General features: G+C 38.0%; 1 protein-coding gene across 1 annotated transcript; it reads right to left on the reverse strand.

Moving 5' to 3' along the window:
• Positions 1-3309: 3309 nt before the first annotated feature.
• On the reverse strand, positions 3310-26976 carry LOC128514343 (ferroxidase HEPHL1-like). Its single transcript, XM_053488150.1, has 20 exons — positions 26706-26976; positions 23550-23794; positions 22456-22668; positions 20833-21009; positions 20267-20521; positions 18624-18789; positions 18332-18471; positions 17390-17521; positions 16971-17176; positions 15658-15811; positions 15339-15548; positions 14054-14267; positions 11147-11286; positions 9833-9955; positions 9615-9715; positions 5933-6155; positions 5370-5509; positions 5125-5278; positions 4084-4110; positions 3310-3562 (listed from the first exon to the last, which is right to left on the reverse strand). The coding sequence occupies exons 1-20, from the start codon at positions 26861-26863 to the stop codon at positions 3495-3497; spliced, it is 3246 nt and encodes a 1081-aa protein (XP_053344125.1). The 5' UTR covers positions 26864-26976; the 3' UTR covers positions 3310-3494.
• Positions 26977-27671: the final 695 nt, after the last annotated feature.

Genomic DNA, 27671 nt, shown 5'->3' on the forward strand with positions numbered 1-27671 from the left:
ATGGTGCTTTACATTAATAATTACAAGTGTCTCTTATTCGTGCAAACACTTATTTATTTAAAATAATTACTGTATTTTAGCAAAAATATTCCTGGAATTGTGCTCTGTACTGTAGGGCGACAAACAGTTAGTCGTCTGTATTTATTGAGGTCCAAAGGAAAATATGAAGCCAGACAACCTAGCAGCTATTATTAGCACCTCTATGAAATCCACACTCTGCTGAAACGTTGACTCATGTTAGCAAGAAAAATTGTCCTGTAAATTCTGATTTAGGCATAAGATATACAGGGTGTATATAAAACATTCCCACCACACTGAAATAATTACATTTTGTTGCTTTGGTATGAAGACAAAGTTTTTATTTTATCCAGCTTTACAACAACACCAGCAACAACTACAGAAAAATACAGAATCACTGATTTAGAAATAGATCAACTTCACCTCCTAAAAATGACTTGTAAACTCAAATAAGGTGAAGCTAATCACCTTTTCAATGGCACACAAAGCTTTTCACATTTAGACTTTGATGGTGACCATTTGTGGACTGAAGTGTTCAAGTCCTTCCAAAGATTTTCAAAGAGGATTAAGGCTGTCCTCATAAATGTGTACCTGTCCATAGATCCAATTTGGGAAAAGCGTAAATAAGAAAATTTATTATAAAAATAAGAAGAAATAAAAATTGGTAGCTCCTTCATATCCTGATCATGGGCAATACACAAATATAGTGTGCTCCATCAAATATTCAAGTTTTCTTTTATACAGCCTTTTTTTAGCTTCTGAAAAACTGAACAATATTGTTTAAGGCACACAGTTATATGAGGGGGGTATCAAAAAGTTTGTAGACTAGTTTTGTTTCTAGACAGATTGCAGCACAAAGGCTGTGCAACTAGTGCTATCCTAACCACATGCATTACAACGTCTGCTACAGTATTACATCATGGATAACAAGTTAACATCACTGGAAGATGACGAGAGTTCAGGAAGACCAAACGGCAACTTGTGATTTGAACATGTGCCATGTTGCTGCCAAGTTCATTTCCATTCTGCTGACCCAGGAGCAGAAAGATCATCGTCCCGACGTCTGCCAAGAACTCCGTCAGTGTGCCGTGGATGACCCAACCTTCACGTTGAGGGTCATTACCGGTAACGACGCTTGGGTGTATGGGTATGACCCCAAGGCAACAACAGCCTTCACAGTGGAAGAGCTTAACTCCTCAACCGAAAAAGGTGAGGCAGGTCTGCAACTTGACCAAGTGTCGACTTTTTCGACATCCGTGGGGATTGTGCATCGTCCCCCAGGGGCCAGACCATCAATAGCACATTCTACTGACAGGTTTAAGACGTCTGAGACATATGGCAAAACTCAGAGCTCGGAAACAGAGCTCTTGAAACCTTTTGAAACAACCTTATATTCAAATCGCAACTCTGGAATAAGGAGATCTACACTGTAACAGTGTACTGCCACTAACCAGCATGCACCATAGGAAGTTTTGTGGAAAGAATCAATACACATGGAGTTAATAAGACTAGACCTTATGCAAAAATTTATGGATGCAGAACACTGATAGTGAGCAACTGTTTAAGTGAACAATTGTTATCTTCTACACAAATAGTGTATAGGTTTATAAACAAGTCAGTAACAGGCGCAAACTTGTCTCACAGATGGTTAAATCCCTGTCATGTTTTATCACACCTCGAGTCATAGTAAATGCTAGTAATATTTAATTGATGTAAATAAAAGTACATGACATGAACTTAAAATAAAATGATGGGAGAGCAGCACTTGTCTATCCTGTCTATTCTGCCATGGGACAAATACTTTTTTTTTTATTTCTCTCTCGCGCTGTGGGATTGTAAGTAATCGTTTCCCATGCTCAGTCGCAATGTGCGTCACTCATATAGTCAATATCCGTGCGCTAGTGTACTGTTTACTATAACATTGTGACCAGTGATTCCATTAATGTGTGTGCGTGTGTGAGAAAGACATCCTACACAGTAGCCCCCTTTTAACTTTATATTTTGTATGAATCATTTTTATAATTTTTTTTTTTTATTTGTGGAACAAATTTTCAGGGTTTTCATTATTTCCTATTGGGAAATTTGCTTTGATAGATGAGTGCTATGGATTACAAGCATGCTTCAGGAACAAATTATACTAAATCCAAGGTTTAACTGTACAAAGATTTAATTTTAATAATTTCAAGCAATTGACCAAAAGCACAAATGTTTGATTGGCTTTACTTTGTTTCTATATATATTGTAATACTGTATTAATGTATTCATGTAGTTCAACTACCATTATACAGGGTTCATACACTTTTAGATCAAGAAATTTCCATTCTTTTTCATGACTACTCCAGAACTTGAGACTCATTTAAAATTACTAAATAAATTCATTAATGAAAATAAAGCTGCAATGATCTTGTAGTCAGGCTTTTGATATGGATATTTCTCTCATTGCATATGCTTTTACAATTTTTTTTGCTTACGTCTCTTGCTTAAACACACAGTAATAATGCCTAACAATGGTGAGGTAGACAACCTATTAATGTACCAATTTAATGTATTAATCTTTAAATACATGTATTCTTTTATATTTGGCTAAATACTTTATATCATGTAACTGAGAACCATTCATGAAACCATTAAGCCTGTGTCCTCAAAGTTTTAAATGAAATTGCCATGCTTGTTTTGATTGCAGCCTATGAGGAGAGTCATGCCCTGTTTTTGTTTTGGTTCCATAACAAAACATTTTTCCTCATTAACTGAGTGCACAGAGACTGACGGTGATGGTGAAGTTAGACGGAAGCGAAACACTAACCCTCTGATACACATGCACACAGGGCTCAATATTCTGATAGGGCACTGGTGGCTCAGTGGTAGGTGTTTCGCCTGCCATGCTGAAGGCCCGGGTTCTATTCCCAGCCAGTGCCCAAACACCAGCCACCGGATGCAGTTCCGGTCCCAAACCCCGATAAAATGGGAGGGTTGCGTCAGGCAGGATACCTGGCGTAAAACCTGTGCCAAGCTGTAGTGCGGACTAGGTGTTTCGCTATGGCGACCCCTTGCCGAGAGCAGCCGAAAGACCACCAACAACAATTTTTAAATCTTACTGATATTTTTCATTTTTAATGACTTTTCCAAGCCTGGGAAACATGATTTCTAGATTCCATAATTGTTCAAGAATTTTTATTATCGCACGAACCCTGATTATGTCAACCTTTGCAGTGATTAAAGTTGTTTCAGTCAGTGCAAAACACCAAATTAAAATTAAATGCCCCATACACTCACACACACACACACACACACACACACAGCAAATATCATATAGACTGTTTTTCAGTCTAAACTAGTGTCACCTATACAAAAAAAAGGCAAAAGGCAAAAAAAGCTGCCAAACATATTTTCTTAAGTCACACATCTTAAACTTTATAAAACATAATAAATAAGATATTAAAATAGAAGCAGCAGTTAAGCCGTCCACATCTGTTGAGTCATTGAAGCCAGAAGATGGGTGTGATGGCTAGCAGTATTCGACACAACCACTGCACAAACAATATGTCTGGAGAAAAAAAAAGGAAGAAAAAAAAATGCGATACAGATCTCAGGAAACAGGTTATACAGTAAGTACAAGTTGATAGTGGTAATGAAATTTACACTTAGAAATAAACTGTATTTTCCTTGTTGTGGTGGTGGGATCATCAAGGGAGCATGTTTTGTTGGTATGTACAGTATCTTTTATGAGTACTGTATAGTTTAATTAAAGCTTAACGAAGATGGTCACAAAAGAAATGCATTCGCCCTATTTTTAGGAGAGTGAATACAGAAGATGTTAATTGACACCAGCCAGTGGGACGTTTCTCATGTAGACATAGAACATTCCTCTGAGCGTGGTACAATGCCTTCTGATAGCAGGTTGATAGCAACACGTCTTGGGTGGTCGGTGTCATATGATGGCACTCATGGTGGTATTTTCCAGGTAAACAATTTAGGTGATAATGTAGGGTTGGAGGATTGGATGTATTACACTTGCCATACCATTGATGATGCCACTTCAGCTAAGGGTTTACAATCAAGTCTTACCATTTGTCCATGCTTTGGAATTCACAGCTGCATTGGGTGAAAAAAAAAACACACACACAATTGTGATTAAATATATACCAATAATGCTGCAAAAGTGTGTTTAAGACAATCTTTTTAATGGAGTTCTCTTCTCCAAATTGGCTTATATCATTAATACAAATAAATCAACACTGTGTATATTGAACTTATTTCACTTATATATAAGTGAAAAGTTATCTGCACTTGGGTTATATTAAGCCTCTGTTGGCTCCATTCGGTCTTATCAGCGTTTCTGTTTAAGCCTTCTGCCTCCCTGGTCACTGCTGTGCAGGTGTAAACGTCTTCATTTATAACTGCGGTGTGAGCAAAAATGAACGCCCCACTTATAATTTGCTACTGATTCATTTTTTGTTGTGGTCTGAGGGTGTACCTACTGCGTAAACAACTCACTGAAGAGCATAAACAGGAGTGTTGGGATAAGATACTCTAAGAAAGTTGAAAGTTTCTTCAGGAGAGTCATTACTGGTACTGTAATAAGACATGGATTCATCACTACTGTACGAGCCTGAGAGTGAACACCAGAGTATGGAACGGAAACATCCTTAAAAAAAGTTTAAAAGTCAACCATTAGCTGAATAATTGATGCTTACAGTTTTCTGGGATTCTCAAAAGCAAGAATTGGAACATTATCAAAAAGAAAAAGGTTGAACAGTCAACTGTGCTAGTTACAGTTGATCCTTAATGAAGAGCTGAAGTTTAAACTTTGGACAAGAGGACTTGTTTAAGGTGTTAAAGCATCCTCCCTAAAGTCCTGAACTCTATGGGACTTTCACCTGTTTGGTCCCAGCATCCTTAGAAGGATGGAGATTCACTTCTGAAGTTCTAAAAATTAATTAAAATAAATTCTTCAGCTAAAGAGATTATTTTTGACTCCCCTCGTACAATATCCATTCCTCAAGACAACTCATTTCAATAAATATAATCTAGAAAGAAACCATTTTAGTATTAAAAAATGTAATTCTTTGAAATGTGAAAATTGTAAAGAAAACTATTGATTCTAACCGTTAATGGTGTAGGTTGTTTCCATGCCTGCGTCGATGTGGTCCGCCACATGGCAATGAAGGAGCCATGTTCCTGGTGTTCCTGCCCGCAGTTCAACAGTCTTAAAGGTTCCCGGGAACAAGCCATACACGTCAGCTCTATGGGCGTGGTCCGTCTGAGAGGGGTGTATACATTAGTAGATGGTCAGTCGTAAAATCAGTGTTTTTGTGTGCACATCTACTGTACATGCCTGAATTAATGCGTACCTTGTATATAAAGCTCTGATCGTGAAAGTGTACTGTGTGCATGTCTTCATCACTCCCTAGTGCCATTAAATACCACTGGGTCCGATCTCCCTGCTGCATCGTCAGACCAGGAAGGTTAGCATAAAGCTTTCCGTTAATACCTGATCAACATAGGAAGAAAGCTTTAAAGTGAAAATAACACAGCAACTCTTACTAAATATATTATCAATATGATGTTTACATTTGTTTATGACTCAAAACCTACACAGATATTATTTTTGACTATTAATGATCTACATTGGTAAAAAAAAATCTATTCAAATATACTTCACATACTATACTTTCTTTGACCAATAACAGAATAGTTTTTTTTAACGTCATTAACTGAAGTTATTTGTAAAAGCACAGTTGTGCTCTGTTGGATGGCTGTGTTGAGGTTAAAACTTGCCCTCCAACAAAACCAATTAGTCTGGAGATTATAAGTACATGGTACACCCATCATATTCTCTCTCTATCTAAACATTCTCACTCCGAACAATGCTTAATAAAATTTTTTAAAGTTTTATTTTGTTTAAAATGCTTACCATGCATCATGTTACTCTCCAAAAACCCTTCACTCTCAGAAAAAGTCTCTGGGTCTTTGTTCAGGTATTTTTTTATATTGTCCCCCAGATACCACGATTCATTCTCATCAAAAATCATAAAGAGCAGAGCAAATTCTTTATCCACATCCTTTCGCTGTCTGGATTCATTTAGAGTCCCTTTGCGACACACCACTAATGGCCCAACCAAGCCACTCGCCAAGTCCTGCCACCAAAAGCAGACATGTCATACTGTATATTAACAGATGAGACATGTACAATGTATAGATGTGTAAGTGATTTCATATAAAAAGTAGGATTTTGGAGGTCACTTGTGCGCACATTTAGCCGCATGAGCATTAGTGAGGTTGAGCTTTGATATATTAATTGGCATTCCAGTTCATTTTAAAGTTGTACATGTCGAGTTGAGTCAATGCTTTGTTTGTTTGTACCATGTACACAGTGGCATTGTCATGCTGGAACTGGGAAGGGCTCTTCCTAAACAGCTGCTACAATCTTGACTTCACACAATTGTCTAGAATGTCTTTGTATGCTGTAGCCTAACCCATGAGCAACAACCACAGGCCACTCTCTGTTCTTGACATGGACATGAATTGTTTCCTTTCTGCATTGGATGGTCCTCTGTGAGAAGCTTATGTAGTTTACCACTTTCCCTTAAATGTCAGGGCAGCTCTAGCATGGAAAATCATTGACAAACTGACTGCTTGGCCTTATATTGAAGTTATGTACTGTAGAAAGTCAATACTTGAGCTTACATACAAGCCATTCCAGGGTGAGTGGCTGTCTATAGAGAGTAAATGGCTCTATGCTTCATATAATAATTGTAGCTACTCCGATAACCAGTCAATGTGGATAATACTTTACTGTCTGGTAGCAAGGCTAGAAGCTTAGGATCAGGGTTCAAATTGTTTTACTATGATGTGGATAGGAAAAGAAATGGAGTAGGTGTTATCCTAAAAGAGGAGTTTGTAAGGAATGTTCTAGAGGTGAAGAGAGTATCAGACAGGTTGATGAGTATGAAGCTGGATATTGAAGGGGTGATGTTAAATTTTGTTAGTGGTTATGGCCCACAGGTAGGATGTGAGTTAGAAGAGAAGGAGACATTCTGGAGTGAGTTAGATGAAGTGATGCAGAGCATCCCCAGAGGGGAGAGAGTGGTGATTGGTGCAGATTTCAATGGACATGTTGGGGAAGGGAACAGAGGTAATAAAAATGTAATGGTCTTTCTTTGGTCTTCAGGACAGGAATGTAGAAGGACAGATGGTGGTGGACTTTGCAAAGTGGATGGAAATGGCAGTAGTAAATACTTTCTTCCAGAAAAGGCAGGAACATAGGGTGACATATAAGAGTGGAGGCAGAAGCACTCAGGTCGACTACATCTTGTGTCGACGTTGTAATCTGAAAGAGATCAGTGACTGCAAAGTGTTGGTAGGGGAGAGTGTAGCCAGACAACACAGAACGGTGGTGTGTAAAATAACCCTGGTGGTAAGGAAGGTGAGGAGGACAAAGACAGAGCAGAGGACAAAGTGGTGGAAGCTGAAAAAGGAAGAATGTTGTGTAGTCTTCAGTGAGGACTTGAGACAGGCTATGGGTGGTCAGGAGGTGCTTTCAGTTGACTGGACAACTACAGCCAATGTGATCAGTGAGACAGGTAGGAGGGTACTTGGTGTATCATTAGGTAAGGCAAAAGTGGACAAGGAGACTGTATACAGGGAAAGCGGCTAGCTAAGAAGAAGTGGGACTCTGAGAGGACTGAAGAGAGTAGACAGGAGTACAGGGAGATGCAGCGTAAGGTGAAGGAAGAGGTGGCAAAGGCCAAACAAAGAGCATATAAGGACTTGTATGCTAGATTAGATAGTAGGGAGGGTGAGGTGGATCAGTACAGGTTGGCAAGCCAGAAAGATGATGTGGGTGTGCAGCAGGTTAGAGTGATTAAAGATAAAGATGAAAATGTACTGACAGATGCCAGGAGGGTAATGGGAAGATGGAAGGAGTACTTTAAAGAGTTGATGAATGAGGAAAACAAAAAAGAACAAAGAGTAGAAGAGGTGACTGTTGTGGAGCAGGAAGTAGCAAATATTAGTAGAAGTGAGGTGAGAAGGGTGTTGAAAAGGGATGAAGAGTGGAAAGGCTGTTGGTCCGGATGACATACCTGTGGAGGTATTGAAGTGCTTACGAGAGGTGGCAGTAGAGTTTCTAACTAGTTTGTTTAACAAGATCTTGGAAAGTGAGAGGATTCCAGAAGAATGGAGAAGAAGTGTATTGATGCCGATTTTTTTAGAACATGAGAGATATGCAGACCTGTGGCAATTACAGAGGCATAAAGCTAATGAGCCAGACAATGAAGCTGTGGGAAAGAGTAGTGGAAGCTAGGTTAAGGGCAGAGGTGAGCATTTGTGAGCAGCAATATGGTTTCATGCCTAGAAAGAGTACATCAGATGCAGTATTTGCTTTGAGGATGCTGGCGGAAAAGTATAGAGAAGGTAATAAAGAGTTGCATTGTGTCTTTAGATTTGGAGAAGGCGTCTGACAGGGTGCCGAGAGAAGAGCTGTGGTGTTGTATGAGGAATCTGGAGTGGCAGAGAAGTATGTTAGAGTGGTGCAGGACATGTATGAGAGCTGTAAGACAGTGGTGAGATGTGCTGTAGGTGTGACAGAAGAGTTCAAGGTGGAGATGGGTCTGCATCAAGGATCGTCTCTAAGCCCCTTTTTGTTTGCTCTGGTGATGGACAGAATGACAGATGAGGTTAGACAGGAGTCTCCATGGACTATGATGTTTGCAGATGACATTGTGCTCTGTAGCGAGGGCAGAGAACAGGTGGAAGAAAATTTGGAGTGGTGGAGGTATGCTCTGGAAAGCAGAGGAATGAAGGTTAGCCGCAGTAAGACAGAATACATGTGTAAAAATGAGAGGAACCCAAGAAGATCTGTGAGAATACAGGGTGCAGAGGTAAAGAAGGTGCAGGACTTTAAGTACTTAGGTCAACAGTCCAGAGCAACGGAGAGTGTGGAAAGGAGGTGAAGAAGTGGGTACAGGCAGGTTGGAATGGGTGGAGAAAAGTTTCAGGTGTGTTGTGCGATAAAAGAGTATCAGTGAGAATGAAAGGAGTTTGGCTTTAAGAAGCCTGCATTTTCAGTTTACTTCGTCTTGCATCTGTTTTGTTAGCCTGATCTGTTTAGTTAAATTGCTATTGTGAAATGCTGTTTGGTTTGGTTTTGGTTCACAGTTTTAGTTTATTTTCATAGACTCCTGTTTGGTTAGTTCTTGTTTTAAGGATATTTTTTTTTACGTTTTCTTTATGCTATTAAAATTACTTAAAAGTCTTCACCTCTGCCCCTATGCCTCGCCTGCACCCACACCACATCCCTGACGCTTAATATCATAATTAAAGATAACACTTTTTAAATTCTGAGTCTTAGTAATGGTTTTATATTTTTGTACGGTATATGTATATGTAAATGATCTTTTGTATATTAAGTACAATCTGTTTGGATGTACTAATTTACTCAAGACCCTTTATCCCTAAAGGTGTGCATAACAATTTGGGTATTGAATTAAAAAGCCAACTTATATTTATTGGCTAGCAGAGCAAAATATATTAAGGCATGATGTGCATAGAAACAAGACTAAAGTGTGTTAGTGAACATGTAACAATGCTTTTACCTTTGTAAAGTCCACAGATGAGTAATAGACATAGGTTGCGCATTTTGGCTCAGTGGGTCCAGGACCGGAACTGATAATCCAGTTATACCTCGTTATGTGACCTAACACACACATACACACAAGTTGTTTTTTAATTAATAAAACATTGGTAGAGTGTAAATCCATGGGTATTAGAAAATGTTATTAAAGTGGTAAATGTCTGGTGGGCTGTAGTGTACCTGGATCAACAGGCTGAGCCTTACTGGTCTTCACTCCATGAGCATGAACTGAAAAGGGTCTAGTGGCCTTGTTCTTAAACACAACTTGGACCTTCTCACCAACTTGCACCCTAAGAATGGGACCTGCACACACACAAAAAAAAAAAATTAAAATTAAATTCTACTGTATGTATTTTGGGGCAGCACAGTGGTGTAGTGGTTAGCATGTTCTCCCCGTGCTTGGTGGGTTTCCTCCCGCAATCCAAAGACATGTAGGTTAGGTTAATTGGCGGTTCCAAATTGCCTGTGTGAATGGGTGTGTGTATGTGTGTGTGCCCTGCGATGGATTGGCCCTCTGTCCAGTGTATGCCCTGGGTCTCCTGGGATAGGTTCCAGGCCCCCCTGTGACTAAGCGGTATAGAAGATGAGTGAAAGAGTATATGTATTTTGTATTTTTTCTTGTTGTATGATTTTAGGTATTGTCTAATAATCTTTTATCAAGTATGCTAGAAACTACAAGTATAAAATCATACAGTAAAATATAACAGGCTGAAGGCATTGTACTTTCCTTGGAGCAAATCTTTTCGATTTTTTTGCAGCCTTGGTATCTTTTAGTACGGCGATGAGACTCAGTTAAACATTTTAATGGTGCGAACATTTTAAAAAAGGCCGTGTGTCAGTAAATGATGATCCTGGTTGAGGTGGATTAGAGCTCACTCTAGTCGTTCCTGTGAACATTCTGGAATCAGTGTGTAGAACACCTGGTCTTTGAAAAGCAACCAAGAACTTTTTTTGCAAATTGCAGAAGATGGTTATATACACATCAATTTGGATGAGAGTTATTGCCTCATCCCCTATACAGTCCTGACCCTGCTCCAAGCCATTTCTACATGTTTGGGTCATTAAAGGAGTTCTTGGGAGACCAGCTTTTCAGATGTGAAGCAGGCAGTCCGGTCATGGCTCCAGCACACTGATAAAAGTTTCTACCTTCATGGTAACACTAGTAAAAAGCTGGGATAAGTGCATTAGTGCAGGGGATTATGTAGAGAAATAAAGGGAGTTTTTACACTTATAAATGTGTTCTGTTATTCTGCACAATCAAAAGTCCTGGCTTGACTTGAAAACTGCTCCTTTTCACAGCCATACTTTGGATTAAATCCATTTAACTCAAGTGACTTGTCAAACACAAAGCAATGTAATAATAAATAAACTGTAATAACATTTCTAATGCTAAGATTTTATTACCATTGCAATTAAAATAAACCAGAAAAAATATCACACACTGCCTGTAAAAGTTTGTGGAAGTTAGGACTAAAATAGTTTTTTTTTTTTTACCCAGAATGCCTAAATGCTCTTCATTAGGACCAATGGCATCAAGTGTTGTGAAGGTCTCGTCCTTGTACCTGTGGTACACCACCTTTTTGTACTTAGACCCAATCCGATTCTCGGATTTTGTTAGGTAAAGGCTTCCATAGCTAAGAGGAAAAAAAAGAAAGAAAGAAAGAAAGAAAGAAAGAAAGAAAAAGAGAGAGGTAAGCTGTACAGTAATCACAAACATAATACTTAATCTTAAATGGATATTTGTTTTGTATTGTATTTATTTTAATGTACAGCACAACTAAGCTATGAAAGCTGCCCGGAGGTTAAATTGTACACGACAAGCAATTGTTAAACTAACTGAATTTAAATCTGAAGCACAACATTAAGCCACTGTATTTTTTTCTCTCTCTCTCTCTCTCTCTCTCTCTCTATATATATATATATATATATATATATATATATATATATATATACAGCCGTGGGCAAAAGTTTTGAGAATCACATAAATATTGGAAATTGGAAAAGTTGCTGCTTAAGTTTTTATAATAGCAATTTGCATATCCTACAGAATGTTATGAAGAGTGATCAGATGAATTGCATAGTCCTTCTTTGCCATGAAAATTAACTTAATCCCAAAAAAACATTTCCACTGCATTTTATTGATGTCATTAAAGGACGTGCTGAGATAATTTCAGTAATCGTCTTGTTAACTCACGTGAGAATGTTGATGAGCACAAGGCTGGAGATCATTATGTCAGGCTGATTGGGTTAGAATGGCAGACTTGATATGTTAAAAGGAGGGTGAAGCTAGAAATCATTGTTCTTCCATTGTTAATCATGGTGGCCTGCAAAGAAACGCGTGCAGCCATCATTGCGTTGCATAAAAATGGCTTTACAGGCAAGGATATTGTGGCTACTAAATCAACAATTTATAGGATCATCAAGAACTCCAAGGAAAGAGGTTCAATTCTTGTTAAGAAGGCTTCAGGGCGTCCAAAAAGGTCCAGCAAGCGCCAGGATCGTTTCCTAAAGAGGATTCAGCTGCGGGATCGGAGTGCCACCAGTGCAGAGCTTGCTCAGGAATGGCAGCAGGCAGGTGTGAGCGCATCTGCACGCACAGTAAGGTGAAGACTTTTGGAAGATGGCCTGGTGTCAAGAAGGGCAGCAAAGAAGCCACTTCTCTCCAAAAAAAATATAAGGGACAGATTGATCTGCTGCAGAAAGTATGGTGAAGTATGGTCCTGTGTCATGCCAACAGTAAAGCATCCTGAGACTATTCATGTGTAGGGTTGCTTCTCATCCAAGGGAGTGGGCTCACTCACAATTTTGCCTGAAAACACAGCCATGAATAAAGAATGGTACCAAAACCATTTGTTGGCAATGACAGAGGTCAAACATTTTCTGTAAGTCTTCACAAGGTTTTCACACACTGTTGCTGGTATTTTGGCCCATTCCTCCATGCAGATCTCCTCTAGAGCAGTGATGTATTGGAGCTGTCGCTGGGTAACACAGACTTTCAAGGTAGGTACAGTATGAAACATCACATGAAGTTCTATTTTGGTTTCATCTGAAATTCTCCCAATCCTCTTCAGGATCATATAAATTCTCTCTGGCAAATTTCATACAGCCCTGGACATGTACTGGCTTAAGCAGGGGGACATGTCTGGCACTGCAGGATTTAAGTTCCTGGCAGCGCAGTGTGTTAGTGATGGTAGCCTTTATTTCTTTGGTCCCAGCTCTCTGCAGGACATTCACTAGGTCCCCCATGTGGTTCTGGGGTTTTGTTGTTCTTGTAATCTTTTTGACCCCATGGGGTGAGATCTTGCATGGAGCCCCAGATCGAGGGAGATTATCAGTGGTCTTGTATGGCTTCCATTTTCCAATAATTGCTCCCACAGTTGATTTCTACACACCAAGCTGCTTACCTATTGCAGATTCAGTCTTCCCAGCCTGGTGCAGGTCTACAATTTTGTTTCTGGTGTCCTTTGACAGCTCTTTGGTCTTGGCCATAGTGGAATTTAGAGTGTGGCTGTTTGAGGTTGTAGACAGGTGTCTTTTAGACATGATAACAGATGCTATTAATGCAGGTAATGAGTGAAGGATAGAGGTGCCTCTTAAAGAAGAAGTTACAGGTCTGTGAGAGCCAGAAATCTTGCTTGTTTGTAGGTGTCCAAATACTTAGGCTATTTTCCACCATAATTTGCAAATAAATTCTTTTAAAATCTTACAATGTGATTTTCTGGATTTTGATGAAAATTACAGGCCTGTCTCATCTGGAAGTGGGAGAACTTGCACAACTGGTGGCTGACTAAATACTGTACGTATGTACAGTGGAACCTTGGATTGCGATCATAATTTGTTCCAAAGGGTGGGCTCGTATTCCAAAACACTCGTAAACCAAATTTAATTTTTCATGGTGTCAAATTACGTGCGCGCACACACATAATGACAGGCTGAGGAGGAAAATGAATTTTTAATCTTCTAATAAAAAAAGTAAACATAAATCCCGACAGGGGACAGAGGGGACAGAGGGAGAAAATGTGTGCATGCATGTTGATTATACCAGTGAGAGATGCACGCGAAGACCCTGCAGGGGAGACAATTACCCACCTCCGCAGCACAAGAGAGAAAAACCATTGGCTTAGCTGTGATCACATGACGCTCGGCGTCAAAACAAGAACCGCATGCGTGATACATGATACTCGGTATTCGTAAACCAAGACTTGCTCGTTTTTCAAGTCAAAATTTATTAAAAATCTTTGCTCGTCTTGCGGAACACTCGCAATATATATATATATATATATATATATATATATATATATATATATATATATATTCTTTTTTTATGGCCTTTAAACTTTTCAGAATAGAAATTCCTGTATTTCCTGTGGAACTGTTTCAACACTAGTGAGTGCCACTCACCTTTCATCAGCAGTCTTGTTGAATTTCTCCAACTCCCATGTCCTGTTTGGTGCGTAGTCCCACTCCACCTCTTCAGCAGCCAAGTAGAAATACACATCAGGATGAAAGGTTGTAACCTTTGAATCAGGGTTCGCTTTGCAGGGTTTAACAGTGTACAGCTGCCTCATACCACCGCGGTAGTTAGAAGTTGTCAGACAGCTTAGCTCAAAAGCACCTAAACCAAACAGCAAACATCATTCCTTTAACAGGACGTATCAATACACAGTATATTCTGAGAAATATATTTTGTTATAAAGTCACCTTAATATAACGCTATACACTAGGTCATATTATAAAAATATATATATAATGGTGTGTTAAATTTTCCGCACTCCAGTTATATGGAAACTCCCCCTGGCGACGCTCTTCCTTCAAAGTTACTGTCTCCATAATTACTGCTGAGCAGGTTTGAACATGTTTCATTTGGAACCCATTTGGGATTTGCATGAAAGAACAGCAGCGTGCTGTGATTAGATTTTTTTGTGGTCTGAGGGTGTGCCTGGTGCCATTATTTAAGATTTTTGTGCAGCACGGAGAAAGTGTTTGCACATCTAAAAACAAATTTGAAACCGACACTCTAAGGAAGGTGAACAAAGACAATCCTTACTGGTGACGAGACATGGATTTAACATGAGAACAAGCTATGTATTCAGTAGCTGGTTGTGGGATTTTTTTCTACTAATGTCGGTTTGATTAAATCATAATTATACTGCGACATCCTCTTTATTTAACTTGACTGACTAACCCATTTTTGGCAAATAAAATCAGTTTGGTCCATCCCTAAAACCTGTAATGGACTGACTGGACCAGACTATATACAGTATGATGGGCCAAACTACCATAAACAGCAAAAATGTCTATGGCAGGGGTGTCCAATCTTATCCAGAAAGGGCTGGTGTGGGTGCATTTTAACCAAACTTCTGCTTAGTTGGAATGAAAACCTGCAGAAAAGGCTGGAGAAGCTTGGCTCCACTGGTCTATGGTTAAAACATAGAACTCAACTATTAAAGGAGGAAACAAATAAACTACATTAATAGTGCAAAATTTATTACAATTAAACTAACAGACTCTTAATACAAATATAGAAAAATTATTTTTAAAATAATAGTTTAGAATAAGTTCAGTTCCCGGAACAGTTATTATATACACCAGCACTTGAGATTTTTCATACTGACACTTAATACTCATTCGTTTGTTCATTTAATTCCAGTTGTATTTTTTGAATTATACACATATATTATATTACCGTCATTATCAGGTTTCATGGAGATAGTGACACTGGAGTGCGGGAAGAGACTGAGTGTGTCACGGGTAGTGTTATCCAACTGAAACGTGTTTCCCTGGAAGTAAACGCCATGGAGATCCATTGAGCCCAACCCCATCAAATGCCAAACGACATGATCTCCCTCACACAAATCAAGATTGGGAAGGTTTCCATACATGAAGCCATTCACAGCTGAGAGAGAGCAAACACACACATATAAGATGATTGAAAAGTGTGATACAAAATACCTATATACTGTATTTACAAACTGAGTGTAATTATTCATAGTGTTAATGCTTACAGGGCATTTTATTGCTCTCCTGAAATACTTTGCTTTCCCGATCGGACTCATCATTACCGAACTCCTTAATATTATTTCCCAGATACCAGCTTTTATTCTCGTCCATCACAGTAAAGAGGAGGAAAAACTCTTTTTGCACCTCTGACCCTATATGCTACACACACACACACACACACACACACACACACACACACAAAATCAGCCTCTTGTCATAAACAGATGATAATCCCGCTCCAGAAAACTATAGAAAACAACACTGCCTGGCCAAAAAAAGGTTGCCATTTCAAAGGGTCAAATTATTGGCCTGCATCAAGCAAAGAAAACAACTACAGTAAGGAGATTTGAAGTCACTGGAGTTGGGTAAATAAATCTTGCCATGTTGGGTAAATAAAACTTGCCCCAATGCTGTGTGTCTATAAGAAAAACAATTGTTAGTGAGGCTAATCAGAAAAAAAGGCTTCCATTTGCTAGAGAGAATAAAGATTGAACTTTAGAGCGATGGAAAAAGGTCATGTGGCCTAATGAGTTTAGATTGACCCTATTGCAGAGCGATGAGTGTGTTAGGGTAAAATAGGAAGTGGCCACTGTACAAATCTCTGGAGGCAGTGTTAAGGTGATCTGGGGTTGCTTCAGTTGGTCAGGTCTAGACTCAGCAATGTTATGTGGCAATAAAATACGGAATTACCAGAGTATCACATCGATGGAGTTTCTCTTCCCTGATGGATTCAAATTATGAACGAGTGGTTCTGGGACCATGACGAATCATTTCTCACATGGTGAAGTGATTAAATGAAATTTTACAGTGGGCGAGTTTTTTGACCAGGCAGTATATAATACTGTAAGGAGAAGGTATGTTATGGTATAATTAGTCATAAATGTTTAATTTCATAAATGCTAGATGAAGCTATATGAATATAGACCCTCTAATTAGTGTTCCTAAAATATAAAAGCCTCTAATTAGCCTTTAAAAATGTCCTCGGGAATCCAGGCCAAAACATCTGATTGCTTGTTCTTTGTGTGTAAAGAGAAGACATGAATTATCCTTAATGTGCCTAGAAAATTAATGGAAATCTTTTGTAGAATGTAAACATCTCTAATTGCACAAAGTATTGACTATAATTTTTTAACATAAGAACATTTTGACCTCCATCAGAGGTGCTGCTTTCTGCTTGTCAAGTATCATCTGGTAGTGGTTTAGAGGTTACTTGCTGTTTCCTGGAGTGCACTAAAGCTGCTTTTTGACATTTTTTGACGAATTAAAAAAAGTTTAATTCATGACAATGAGCTAACTTAAGACTTGTATGGGAGAGTACCTGTCGACCACTTTCATCCAGAACTCCTTTCTTGCACACTTGCAACGGTCCCACCAAACCAGAGTTAGTGTCCTTGACAGGATCTGTACCCGAGTAATACAAGTATGACAGGCAGGGCGGGTCACTGTCCGAGGGACCTTCTGTCACCCGCCAGCGATAGACAAACGTCTGCCCTGGTGCCACACTGGCCCCTGGTTTCTGAGAACCTGAGGAGTAAGATGTACGATTAGTTGCAGGACACTAAGATGTTGCATCCCGTTTCCAAACATGATATAAACATTTAGATAAGCTATAATATTTGCCTTTCCAAATGACCACCCCTCCCTTCTTCCTGACATACTTCTCATCATTCATGTCTAACTGCATGTCACACTGCCTGTGTACTTTCTTTAAATCAAGTACAGCTTTGTTTGTCTTACCATCCTGATACAAGACTCCTTCATAGGGTTTGTCATACGACACGCCATGAGGTTGCATGCTGAAGTTATAGTGTGCCTTATTTCGAAATGTCACCTCAATGACATCACCAGGTTCTCCCCTAATGACAGGACCTGTAAGTGCACACAATAGACAATAGACGTGAGTTACATGAGGTTCAATGTTGAAAAGTGAAATTACAACAATGTGTATTTCAAATGCAATGATTTATTTTACATTTTTAATTATATTTATTTATATTTATAGATATAAACCTAATTGAATTAGACTGAAACAAAGTAAGTCAAAATTAGCAATAGTCTACAATACTTTCTGCATTTGCATGATATAGACCACAGACCAAAAACCACAATGAAACTCTATCATATCATATCATTATTTGTACCGCTTATAAAAAAGGACATACAGTAGGGCACAAGGTAGGGTACACCCATTACACAGCAAAAGCACACATACTTACACACCCATTCATACACTACGAGAAATTTAGAAACACTAATCAGCCTACACTGCATGTCATTGGACTGTGGGGGGAAACTGAGTTACCCAGAAAAACACTACTGCAAACTCATCACAAACTGGCAGCGAAATTCGAACCAAAGGCCCAGGAAGTGCGAGGCAACAGTGCTTACCACTGTTCTGCCCATATCATATTCTTATCCAGAATGATAATATTTTAGAATGATAATATTGCAGCAAATCAAAAACAAGAAAAAACTGGTAGAATGTTAAATTATAAGGATTAAAACAAAAACAAAATCACTCAATCTCTTCTAAAATATTAGTATTATCAGCACTCGATTTAAACTTAAATGCTTAGAGAGTTTAATGGCATTCATGCTAGCAGAAAAGTAGTCCAGTATTAGCACCAGAATTACCACATACTTCCTGTATAATAGATTTACAAAACTGTTTATATTTACCCAGGATGCCTAGGTGATGTTCTGAACCACTTTGATCGATCTTGGAAGTAAATGTGCCATCGTGGTAGCCAATGTATCTGACCTTAGTGTAATTTCCTCCCAGCCTTCCTTCTTTTGTACTGAAGAATTCCTCAGAGTCACTGCGAAGATAGGAACAATAATCTGTATATATACACATTTGCAGAAAAGCGTAAAGATTGGTCATGTTTAACAAAATACTGTATAATAAATACATTTCCAGCCAATTATTCAGCACATGCTCACAGAATATGTTTTCTGTGTGTACAGTCACCTGTCTGGTTCAGTTAGTGGTTTATTGGTCAGTCTGTTTATCCCTGATGGTGCGTAGTGCCAATATGTCTCCTCTGCTGCAATGTAGTAATGTCTAACATGACCAGAGGGCGCTGTGGGGGCAGCCTTGTCACATGAAGTGACCTCATAAATGCCCTGCATACCTGCTGCTCACAACACAAACAGAATCACAGAAACAACCGGGTATAACATTGGGTATGGCAAACCAACAAAGACATTAAAATATACAGTATGGGCATCTATGAGAAGGAAGAAGTTAAGACTGATCATCTCTCTTACTTTCCCTGTCTCCTGATATACGGAAGCTAAACAACTCATGCTCTATCCATGCCTCATCAAAAATAAAACTTTGAATATTATGGGTTATTTTGTAGAGACATATAATAATTGTTCATTGTATTAGAAAAACCTGCCCATTCAAACAATTTAATATAATGCAGATACAAAATGATAGTGTTAATTAAAATTCACATCACACACCAGAATTTGTCTATATTATGATCTTCTTGTTTTTTGGACCATGGTGTGGTTTTAAAAAGGGGTGATTAGAATATTTTAGAAGTTGCTGACCTTCTGAGATTTTTTAGCAAACTATTTCTGTTTTAAATTACTATTTTATGTGAATTATAAACCAATAACTTAAACCTATAGAATAACCTATACTCGACTAATAAGCAAAACTTTTCTATTCTTCAATTAGCATCAAGGGGCACTCAGAAATGCTAAAATGTTTATGTAACATGAGACTGTCCTACGATGTTTACTTATTATAACATGCAGGAGATGAAACAAGGCTGCATCAGGAGCAAATCAAAACTCTGCATTAAACGTTATCGACTAAAAACCCAGATATCAGTTATTTCTTTATAAATATCAGAATTTCTGCATCAGTAAATATTAAGTGATTTTTTGATGACTTCGATCGGCAGCCAATCGTTCTGACTGTTAAAGTGATTTATTAATTTTAGGATTTCGGGAAATATCTGTTACCTGCCGATTAACAAGAAAACTCTGAAAATATTCTGAATGTGAAAACATTACAGCTGGGAATCTTAGGTAGACTGTCTATTTGATTTTTAATAGATTTTTGAGCACTGCAACATTCCCAATCTATTCAATAACAATAACACTAATGCTAATGTTTACAGTCTGGTTTGTTTTAAGCCGCTCTATATACAGTATATTATTTTATTTATTAATTTTATTTTTTACAGATCTTAAGGCAAATAAACATTGAAATTATGTGTTAATTGTGTCTTTCTTGTCACTTCTGTTTTACTTTCCAGTCCAGGAAATTTAATTTTAGGAAACCTAAATTAATTTCTAAAATGTGAAATAATTCTGAGCTGAAAACTAAACCATCAATTTAAATAACTGAATAAAAAATTAAAAAAAATATATTCAATTGCATAATTAAATCTAAAAAACATATGACTTTAAGACTTCTTTAACAGGTTTAGAATTTATTTATGCTTCTTAAGAAAACCTTATTAACTCAATAAACTCAGCGGACCCGTATGCCTTATTCTTTTAACTCTTTCTATTCAGGGTTATTCATAAAAAATGTATATTGAAGGTTCAGGGTTTAGGAATTCAGTACTTGACTACAGAAAGAGAGATTACCATGCATGTGTTTATCAACCTGGCAACCGAATAACCACTTCCCCACTGTCAGGGGAACCATGTTTGCAGTCAGTGAAGTGGCAGGAAATAGACTGAGGACATCAGTACGATGACCTTGGTTGAGAAGAGTTTGGCCATAGAAGTGGATGGAGTGAAGATCTATGGTGTTACCGATACCAAAAAGGTGCCAAGACACAGGGCTTCCAAGACACATTTCCAGTATCGGTAGGTTCCCATAAACAAAGCCATTTATTGCTGGGTGGAGAAGAGAAAAAATATAGAGAAGTAAAATTGTGGAACTGGTAATGAAGACATTATCTATTGACTACATGTGACCCAGTATGTGAAAACCCTGCTAAAGTAGTTGGTGATTCTACATATTATATACAATATATTTATGTGTATAACACAATACATTCTGTTACGGCATTAATTTATTATGTCTTGACCAAATCCTAAATCTATACAATTGCAAAATACCCCAAACCCCCTTAAAAAATGATACAATTCAGTATAATGTGATACAAAATGCCTTGTATGCCTGAAACAAACCAAAAAAGCCTTACAGTGTAGCTGATTTGAAGTCTGAAAATCTTCCTCCCCTCTGAGCTTAAGGGCTTCAGAGCTGTACTTCTTAATATTTTCTTCAAGATACCAACTAAGATTTTCATCCACTGCACTGAACATCAAGAAAAACTCACGAGGCATGCCAGGTTTTGGACGTCCAGATGGGTCTAGAGATCCTATGATGAATATACACACAACCTATGCTTTTATTTCACCTTATCATAAATACACTTTTATCATGAAAGTGATATAAAAAAGTGATATCACGTTATCTTAAATACACAATTATAATTACATAATTACTTAAAATGTAAATATTATCACAGACAGATTTCTTTATATTGACATGAAGTAGAGTTAGTGATACATCCCATAGGGTGATTATAGGGCTGCAACAACTAATCGATAAAATCGATAATTATCGATAATGAAATTCGTTGTCAACGAATGCTGTTATCGATTATTTGGGCTGCGCACGTTACTGAGAAGCGCGACCCCAAGATGCACAAATACACACAGCCGCTCGCGCAATGGAGGTTACAGAAGCGCCGGCAGGAAAAAGCGCGCGCCCCGAGTCCTCCAAGGTATGGGAGTGATTTACATTAAACGCCTCTAAGAAGACGGTAACCTGCACGCTATGCAAGACCGAGCTTTCACGGCACGTCATGCACGAACACTTAAAAAAAAAAACGTGTTGGTGTTACGGATAGCGAAACGTCAGCAGGGTCGGTAAAAACTGTATCTCTTCATCGTGTAGAAGTTGTATAGTTTAAGTGCTTTTAGTTTAAACTGTTTGTTAACTTCGGGACAGTCGCGCTAGATCTGTTCACGTGCTACTCGCTAGCATTGCGCAATCACCTCATGAGCAATAGTGATTAGTTAAATGGCTCTACTTTAGATTAGCTTAATTTACACGGTGTGAATAACAGTAGAATATTACATTTAGTGATTGTTGAGATTTTCAGCGAATGCAAATAACAGTATGTTTGTGACTATTAGCTTTTTGCATTTCTACAGTTTTTTTTATAGTCCACTACAAAGTTAACTTGTAATTTACTGTGGTTTTACTTATGCATACATCATTTTATTATACAAAATTACATTATTTTAGCTGTTTATATCTTATCAACTGAATATATCAGTGTATTTTTTAACTATATTTATATATATACTGTATATATTATATACTACATTTCATTTAAGGTTTAAAATGTCCAAATTAAACATTATTAACTCTATATGTGGCTTTTGCATTTTTTGAAGTTTATTTTTATACATAAATAATACCCTGATTTATGTTTTTTAAAAATAGTTATAAGCGAAATATCTAATGAAAGAAGCGGTTAGGTTTTATCCGATTAATCGATTAATCGAAAATATAATCGCCCAACTAATCGATTAGCAAAATAATCGTTAGTTGCAGCCCTAGGTGATTATATCGTCTAAATTAATTGTCTTAATTATCTCATGCCCTAAAGTGTAAAATGTGTTCATTTCCTATTTTTTTTTCATGCATTACAGTTAAATGCAATGTTGACGAATGTCCTTGAAACAACTTAGCTCCTGTTTAGTTTAGACGTTGGTCTCTGAATATGAAAATATTATGAAAGTAATAATATTACCCTTTTTGCAGATAAGCAGCACTCCAATGAGTCCTGCTGCTATGTCTTTCGGGGAATTTACATGAGAATGGTACATCGATGTAAGACAGCTTGGGTCAGACTCTTCAGGAGCAACCTCTTCTGTCACATTCCAAGTGTATGTGTGGGCTTCTCCTGGAGCCACAGCGTCATCACTCTTATTCCTACCAGACGTACCATCCGGATACCATGCACCTGGTAAACAGATAGTCATGTCATAGTGTGTGAAAGATATCAGAGATATAAACAATGATCGGCATCTCAGAGGAGTTTACCATCCTGAGGGTTATACCTCTAAACAAGCCAAGGCAAGAGACAAAATGAAACATACTGTATCAGTCACACTGTATTTTTATATTATACTATACTAAATATTATTATTTAATACTGCAACATTTCTCACCTCTAGCTTGTTTTAACCTTTAACATGCCACTTTATAATCGGTATGTCACTTGACATCATAAAAGTTGACTTCCTCTTTTTCTTCTTTCAGCTGCTCCCATTAAAGGTCGCAACAGTGGGCGATTTGTTTCCATCTAACTCTGTCTTTTACATCGTCTTTTGTCAACCTCCTTTTGGTCACTTTGTTCCTCACCAGATCCATAAACCTCCTCTTGGGCCTACCTCTTCTCCCGCCTGACATCTCCATCTCTAATATTTTCCTACCAATATACCCCTTATCCCTCCTCTGCACAAATGTAAACCACCTTAATTTAGACTCTCTCCTGTCCATATTTGTCACTCCCAAAGCAAATCCCACCACCCCCAGCTCTGCTTCCTGTCTTTATGTCAACGGCAAAGTCTCCAAACCATTCTTACTACTGTCCTGTAAACATTCCCTCTCATTCTTGCTAAAACCTTTCCTTTACAGATGACTCCTGCTTGTCTTCTCCACCCATTTACTCTACCTGCACTTTCTTCTTCACTTCTCTACCGCACTCCCCATTGCTTTAGACACTTCCCTACCTCTACTCCTTGCAATTGCACCTTTCCCCTCATTTACACGTTTTGCTCCTACTGATCTTCATCCCTTGTTAAAGTAAATGAAGGTAAATCAAAACAAAACCCATCCTACCTTCAGAGTCTTTCTTGTAGAGGACGCCATGCGGATGGATTGAATAAGGTCGAGTTGCAAAGTTCTTCAGATGCACTACAATTTCATCACCTACTTCTGCACGAATCACAGGTCCCAGGAATCCCAGCCAGTTTGGTTTTGTCACCTCGGTAGTAAAAGTGTCATCTGTGTACTCTTTATACAGAGCTTTTTTATACACACTACCTATCCTTGTTTGACCCTGGACCAAATATTTAGAGGCATGCCTTTTAGAAGACAAAAAGAGAAATGACATAAATTACAAGCAAACAAAGGGAGAATGTTACAGCTTTTGCATACAAATATAAACAATTACTAGAAAAATGTTTGTTTTTATGATTATAACACCATTAACAATTTTACACAAAACATGATTAACCAATTTATTTCTTGTAAATAATTTCTTATGTATAGTACGAGTCAAATATTTGGACACATCATCTAATTCAGTGGCCTTTGCTGTTTTTTTTTATTACTATTATTTCTTTCTACACTGTAAAACAATGCTGAAGGCAGTTCTTTGAACAGTGGATATGTGTCTGCCAAGTATGCTCTATATAATTGGTGATATTTGAGGCTGGTAAGTCTACATGAACTTCCCCTCTGCAGCAGAGGTACAATAAGTTTTGGTCCTGCTTTCCTGGGAAGGCCCTTCATAAGGGCTAGTTTCATCATGGTGTTTGATGAGTTTTGCAAATACTTGACAATACTGTTCTTGCAAGAACTATTCCAGAACAGCTGACATATGTATCTTAAAATAACAACTAACTGCTTTTACTTTTGTTGGTGGAGCTACTCAATGACCCTATGCCATGTGTTATTTCATAGCTTTTAAATCTCCAGTATTGTTTTAGAACAGGGGTCTCCAAATCCAGTTTTGGAGGGCCAGTGTTCAACACAATTTGGTGATTCTTCTTCTTAAACACAGCTGATTTAACCAATCTGTTAATTACTAGGTTCAGTGGGTGTGTTTAGGTGTTGGTGAATTACAACTGTGCTGGTCACTGGCCTTCCAGGACTGGATTTGGAGACCCCTGTTCTGAAATGTAGTTTTAAAAAATCATTAAAAAAAAAAAAAAACCAAAGACTGAATTAAAAGGCGTGTCCAAACTTTTGACTGGTACTGTAAGTCCATTTGAGTTCTCACATTTAATACGCACACAACATTTTAATGCACAAAACACTACTTTATATAATTTAGCAGGGGTGGACTGGGATCAAAAAGTGTCCCTGGACTGAACACTGAACTGTGTTCCTGCACTGAACATACTGTATACTGGGTCATATTAGTAAAACAAAGAAACAAAGGAAAAGACATCAAGACAAACAACATATAAAACTATAAAGACAAGATTTAAAAAAAAAAAAAAGCTGAAATAAAAGCAGTAGCAGCATTAGCTTACGCTAGTAAACTAGTTACTTATATTAATTATTGTTGTAGTCAATAATAATTCAAAATAATGGTGAGAAACATTGTTTTAAATTAATATTGACTACCATGATAATTACTAGCACAAGTTAATACTGCTACTGATTTTATTCCCTTTACTCGGCTCTGGTAGACCAGGGGAGAGGTGTTGGTCATCATCAGCAGGCACTGGTTCATCATCGCTGACCTGCTGCACTTGCAACCTACACTGATGAGTGGTATATCTTACACTGCATTAAGATGATACCCCCCGTAAAATGTTCATGATATCGAACAAACAAAAAGTCCAATTTGTCTTTTCCTTATAAAGTGTTTAGTGAAATTCCACCCATACTGTACAAGTGTGACAAATATGCAAAGAAGAAAAATTAGGAAGGTGCAAATACTTTTTCATGGCACTGCACATGTAGTCAGATTGTTCCACTGGGATGAAACTGTGGCAGGTGGAGTTATAGCACGTTCAAAATCGTACTAACTATATACTAATATGAATAACTTTGAATGATGTATGATTTTTAACACCCTTGTGACTTAATAAGAGACAATGCAAGGAATATTTTCTAACAGCCTGTAAATGATACATTTTGGCCGTATTGTCTTGCATCTTTTGAAATAATAATAATAAAAAAATCACAATACTGTCAAAATGTTTCTTTTTGCTGACAAACTGTTTATAAGCCTCCTGGGTCTCTGTGAGACTGGTGCTATGGGACACTGAAAATATTGTCTTTATATCTTATCTGTCTTATTGTTATTTCCTTTGTTTCTTTATTTTACAAATATAACCCAATATATGTTCAGTAATGTTACATTTTTGTATTGTGTTATATTTACTAGTAAGTAGTTTTAAAAATTAATCTCCACTTTAATGAGCTGATGTATTATGATGTGGGATGTGGTGGCTGCCAGACCCACTGTCCCTGACCAGTTACAGTATAGGCATAATCTGTTCATTTGAAGCATTTCACAGCATGTACCTTTAAAGCTTTTTCTTATTTTCAAGTAACGTTCAGCTCCACCTTTTCTTCTTCCTCCTTTTCATTCATGGAAACTATTATTAATTTGCTCAAAGAAATTTACTGTATCGAGAAAGAATCAATACAGTATCTCTCCCTCCGTGAATTAAAAGTGAAGAGGTGAAGAGGGAGAGGGGTGTGTGTTTCAGAACACGGATGGAATAGACCAAACTAATTCATATTGAGGGCAGGCAGTACATCTGCATGCACGGTAACATAAAACACGCGCTCTTTTTTGGCGGTTCCCGTGCGATCGACTCACTCATCCATATGCGTAGAAAATATATGCAATATTATGGTTTTCGTCATTTTATATATATTTGCCTACTGACTGGGCTTTTATATATTTGCCTACTGAGCGGCCGACCGGGAAAAACTCCCAGTGCTCCAGATGGCCAGTCCGCCACTGCCTGAGAGTAATTAGAGGAAAACATACAATTTTAGTGCTTACAATTACGTGTATTTATACAATTTAAATCCAATATCTTGTATTTATTAACTTAACATTTTTGGTTTCACTTTATTTTATGGTCAGTTAAATAATAATTGACAGGAGCTGCACCCCTCCCCCCTCTACCACGACTGGTAGTTATTATGTGTAAAAAAAAACAAAAAAAAAACAGTGTGTAATCGTGTGGAATGAAATAGACTCTTATCCTTGATCATAAAACGATAAAACCATGTTTGACTTACAGGTCATGAGTGATATCAATGTCTTTGATCTGATTTCGGTCGCTGGGAGAGTAATTCCAGAAATCCTCTCGAATCCCGATGTAATAAGTCCTAGTTGTTGATTCGCTCAGCGCGAACACGGCCAGAACCGAGCAACAAAACGTCCAGGAGTGGATCATTTTAAGAGTCTCTGTCCTTCTGTCCGCCTCTCCGTGGAGTCTGTGGGTTAATACGCGCCAGACAAAGAGCTCCTGCTTGTTTATACTATTTATTCCCTGTGAAGGTGAAACCGAAAGTAAAGTGCCAATGTGGAATGTGCTGGAATTTTTTTTTTTTTTTTTTCAAAATGAAAGCTACGTTAAAGGTGTAGCTGTTCACTTTAAGAGACATTTCCTTTAACTGTCAAAAAGCAGAAGTAAACGTGTGGTCTGCTGCTTGTGGTAACTTAAAACAAGTAAAAAACTGTCTTTGTACATGACCAATAAACATACACTATATATACTCAGCAAAACAAGAAACGTCCTCTGACTTTCACCTGTTTTTACTTTTAGTAAACTTAATGTGTAAATATTTGTATGAACACTAAAAGAGTCAACACCATAAGACATAAACTAAAAAATGTTTCACAATGTGTCCCTGGAAGGGAGGCTTAAAATCAAAAGTACCAGTCAGTATCTGGTGTGGCCACCAGCTGCTTGAAGTACTGCAGTGCATCTCCTCCTCATGGACTGCCTATTGCGGACAGTCTGAGCACTGATGGAGGGATTGTGTGTTCCTGGTGTGACTCGGGCAGTTGTTGTGGCCATCCTGTATCTGTCACGCAGGTGTGATATTCGGATGTACCGATCCTGTGCAGGTGTTGTTACACGTGGTCTTCCACTGCGAGGATGATCAGCTGTCCTTCCTGTCTCCCTGTAGCGCCGTCTTAGGCGTCTCACAGTGCGGACATGGCATTTTATTGCCCTGACCACATCAGCAGTCCTCATG

The sequence above is a fragment of the Clarias gariepinus genome, chromosome 26, assembly GCF_024256425.1.
Source record: "Clarias gariepinus isolate MV-2021 ecotype Netherlands chromosome 26, CGAR_prim_01v2, whole genome shotgun sequence".
Lineage (NCBI taxonomy): Eukaryota > Metazoa > Chordata > Actinopteri > Siluriformes > Clariidae > Clarias > Clarias gariepinus.

What these genes read in the sequence shown, in the direction of transcription:
- LOC128514343 (XM_053488150.1), bottom strand. Translation starts at nt 26,863, where the DNA reads ATGATCCACTCCTGGACGTTTTGTTGCTCGGTTCTGGCCGTGTTCGCG. An exon ending in GACTTCAAATCAGCTACACT is followed by an intron (nt 20,522 to 20,832) that starts GTAAGGCTTTTT and finishes TTCTCCACCCAG; the next exon opens with CAATAAATGGCTTTGTTTAT. An exon ending in AGGAGTCTTGTATCAGGATG is followed by an intron (nt 17,177 to 17,389) that starts GTAAGACAAACA and finishes CTTACTCCTCAG; the next exon opens with GTTCTCAGAAACCAGGGGCC.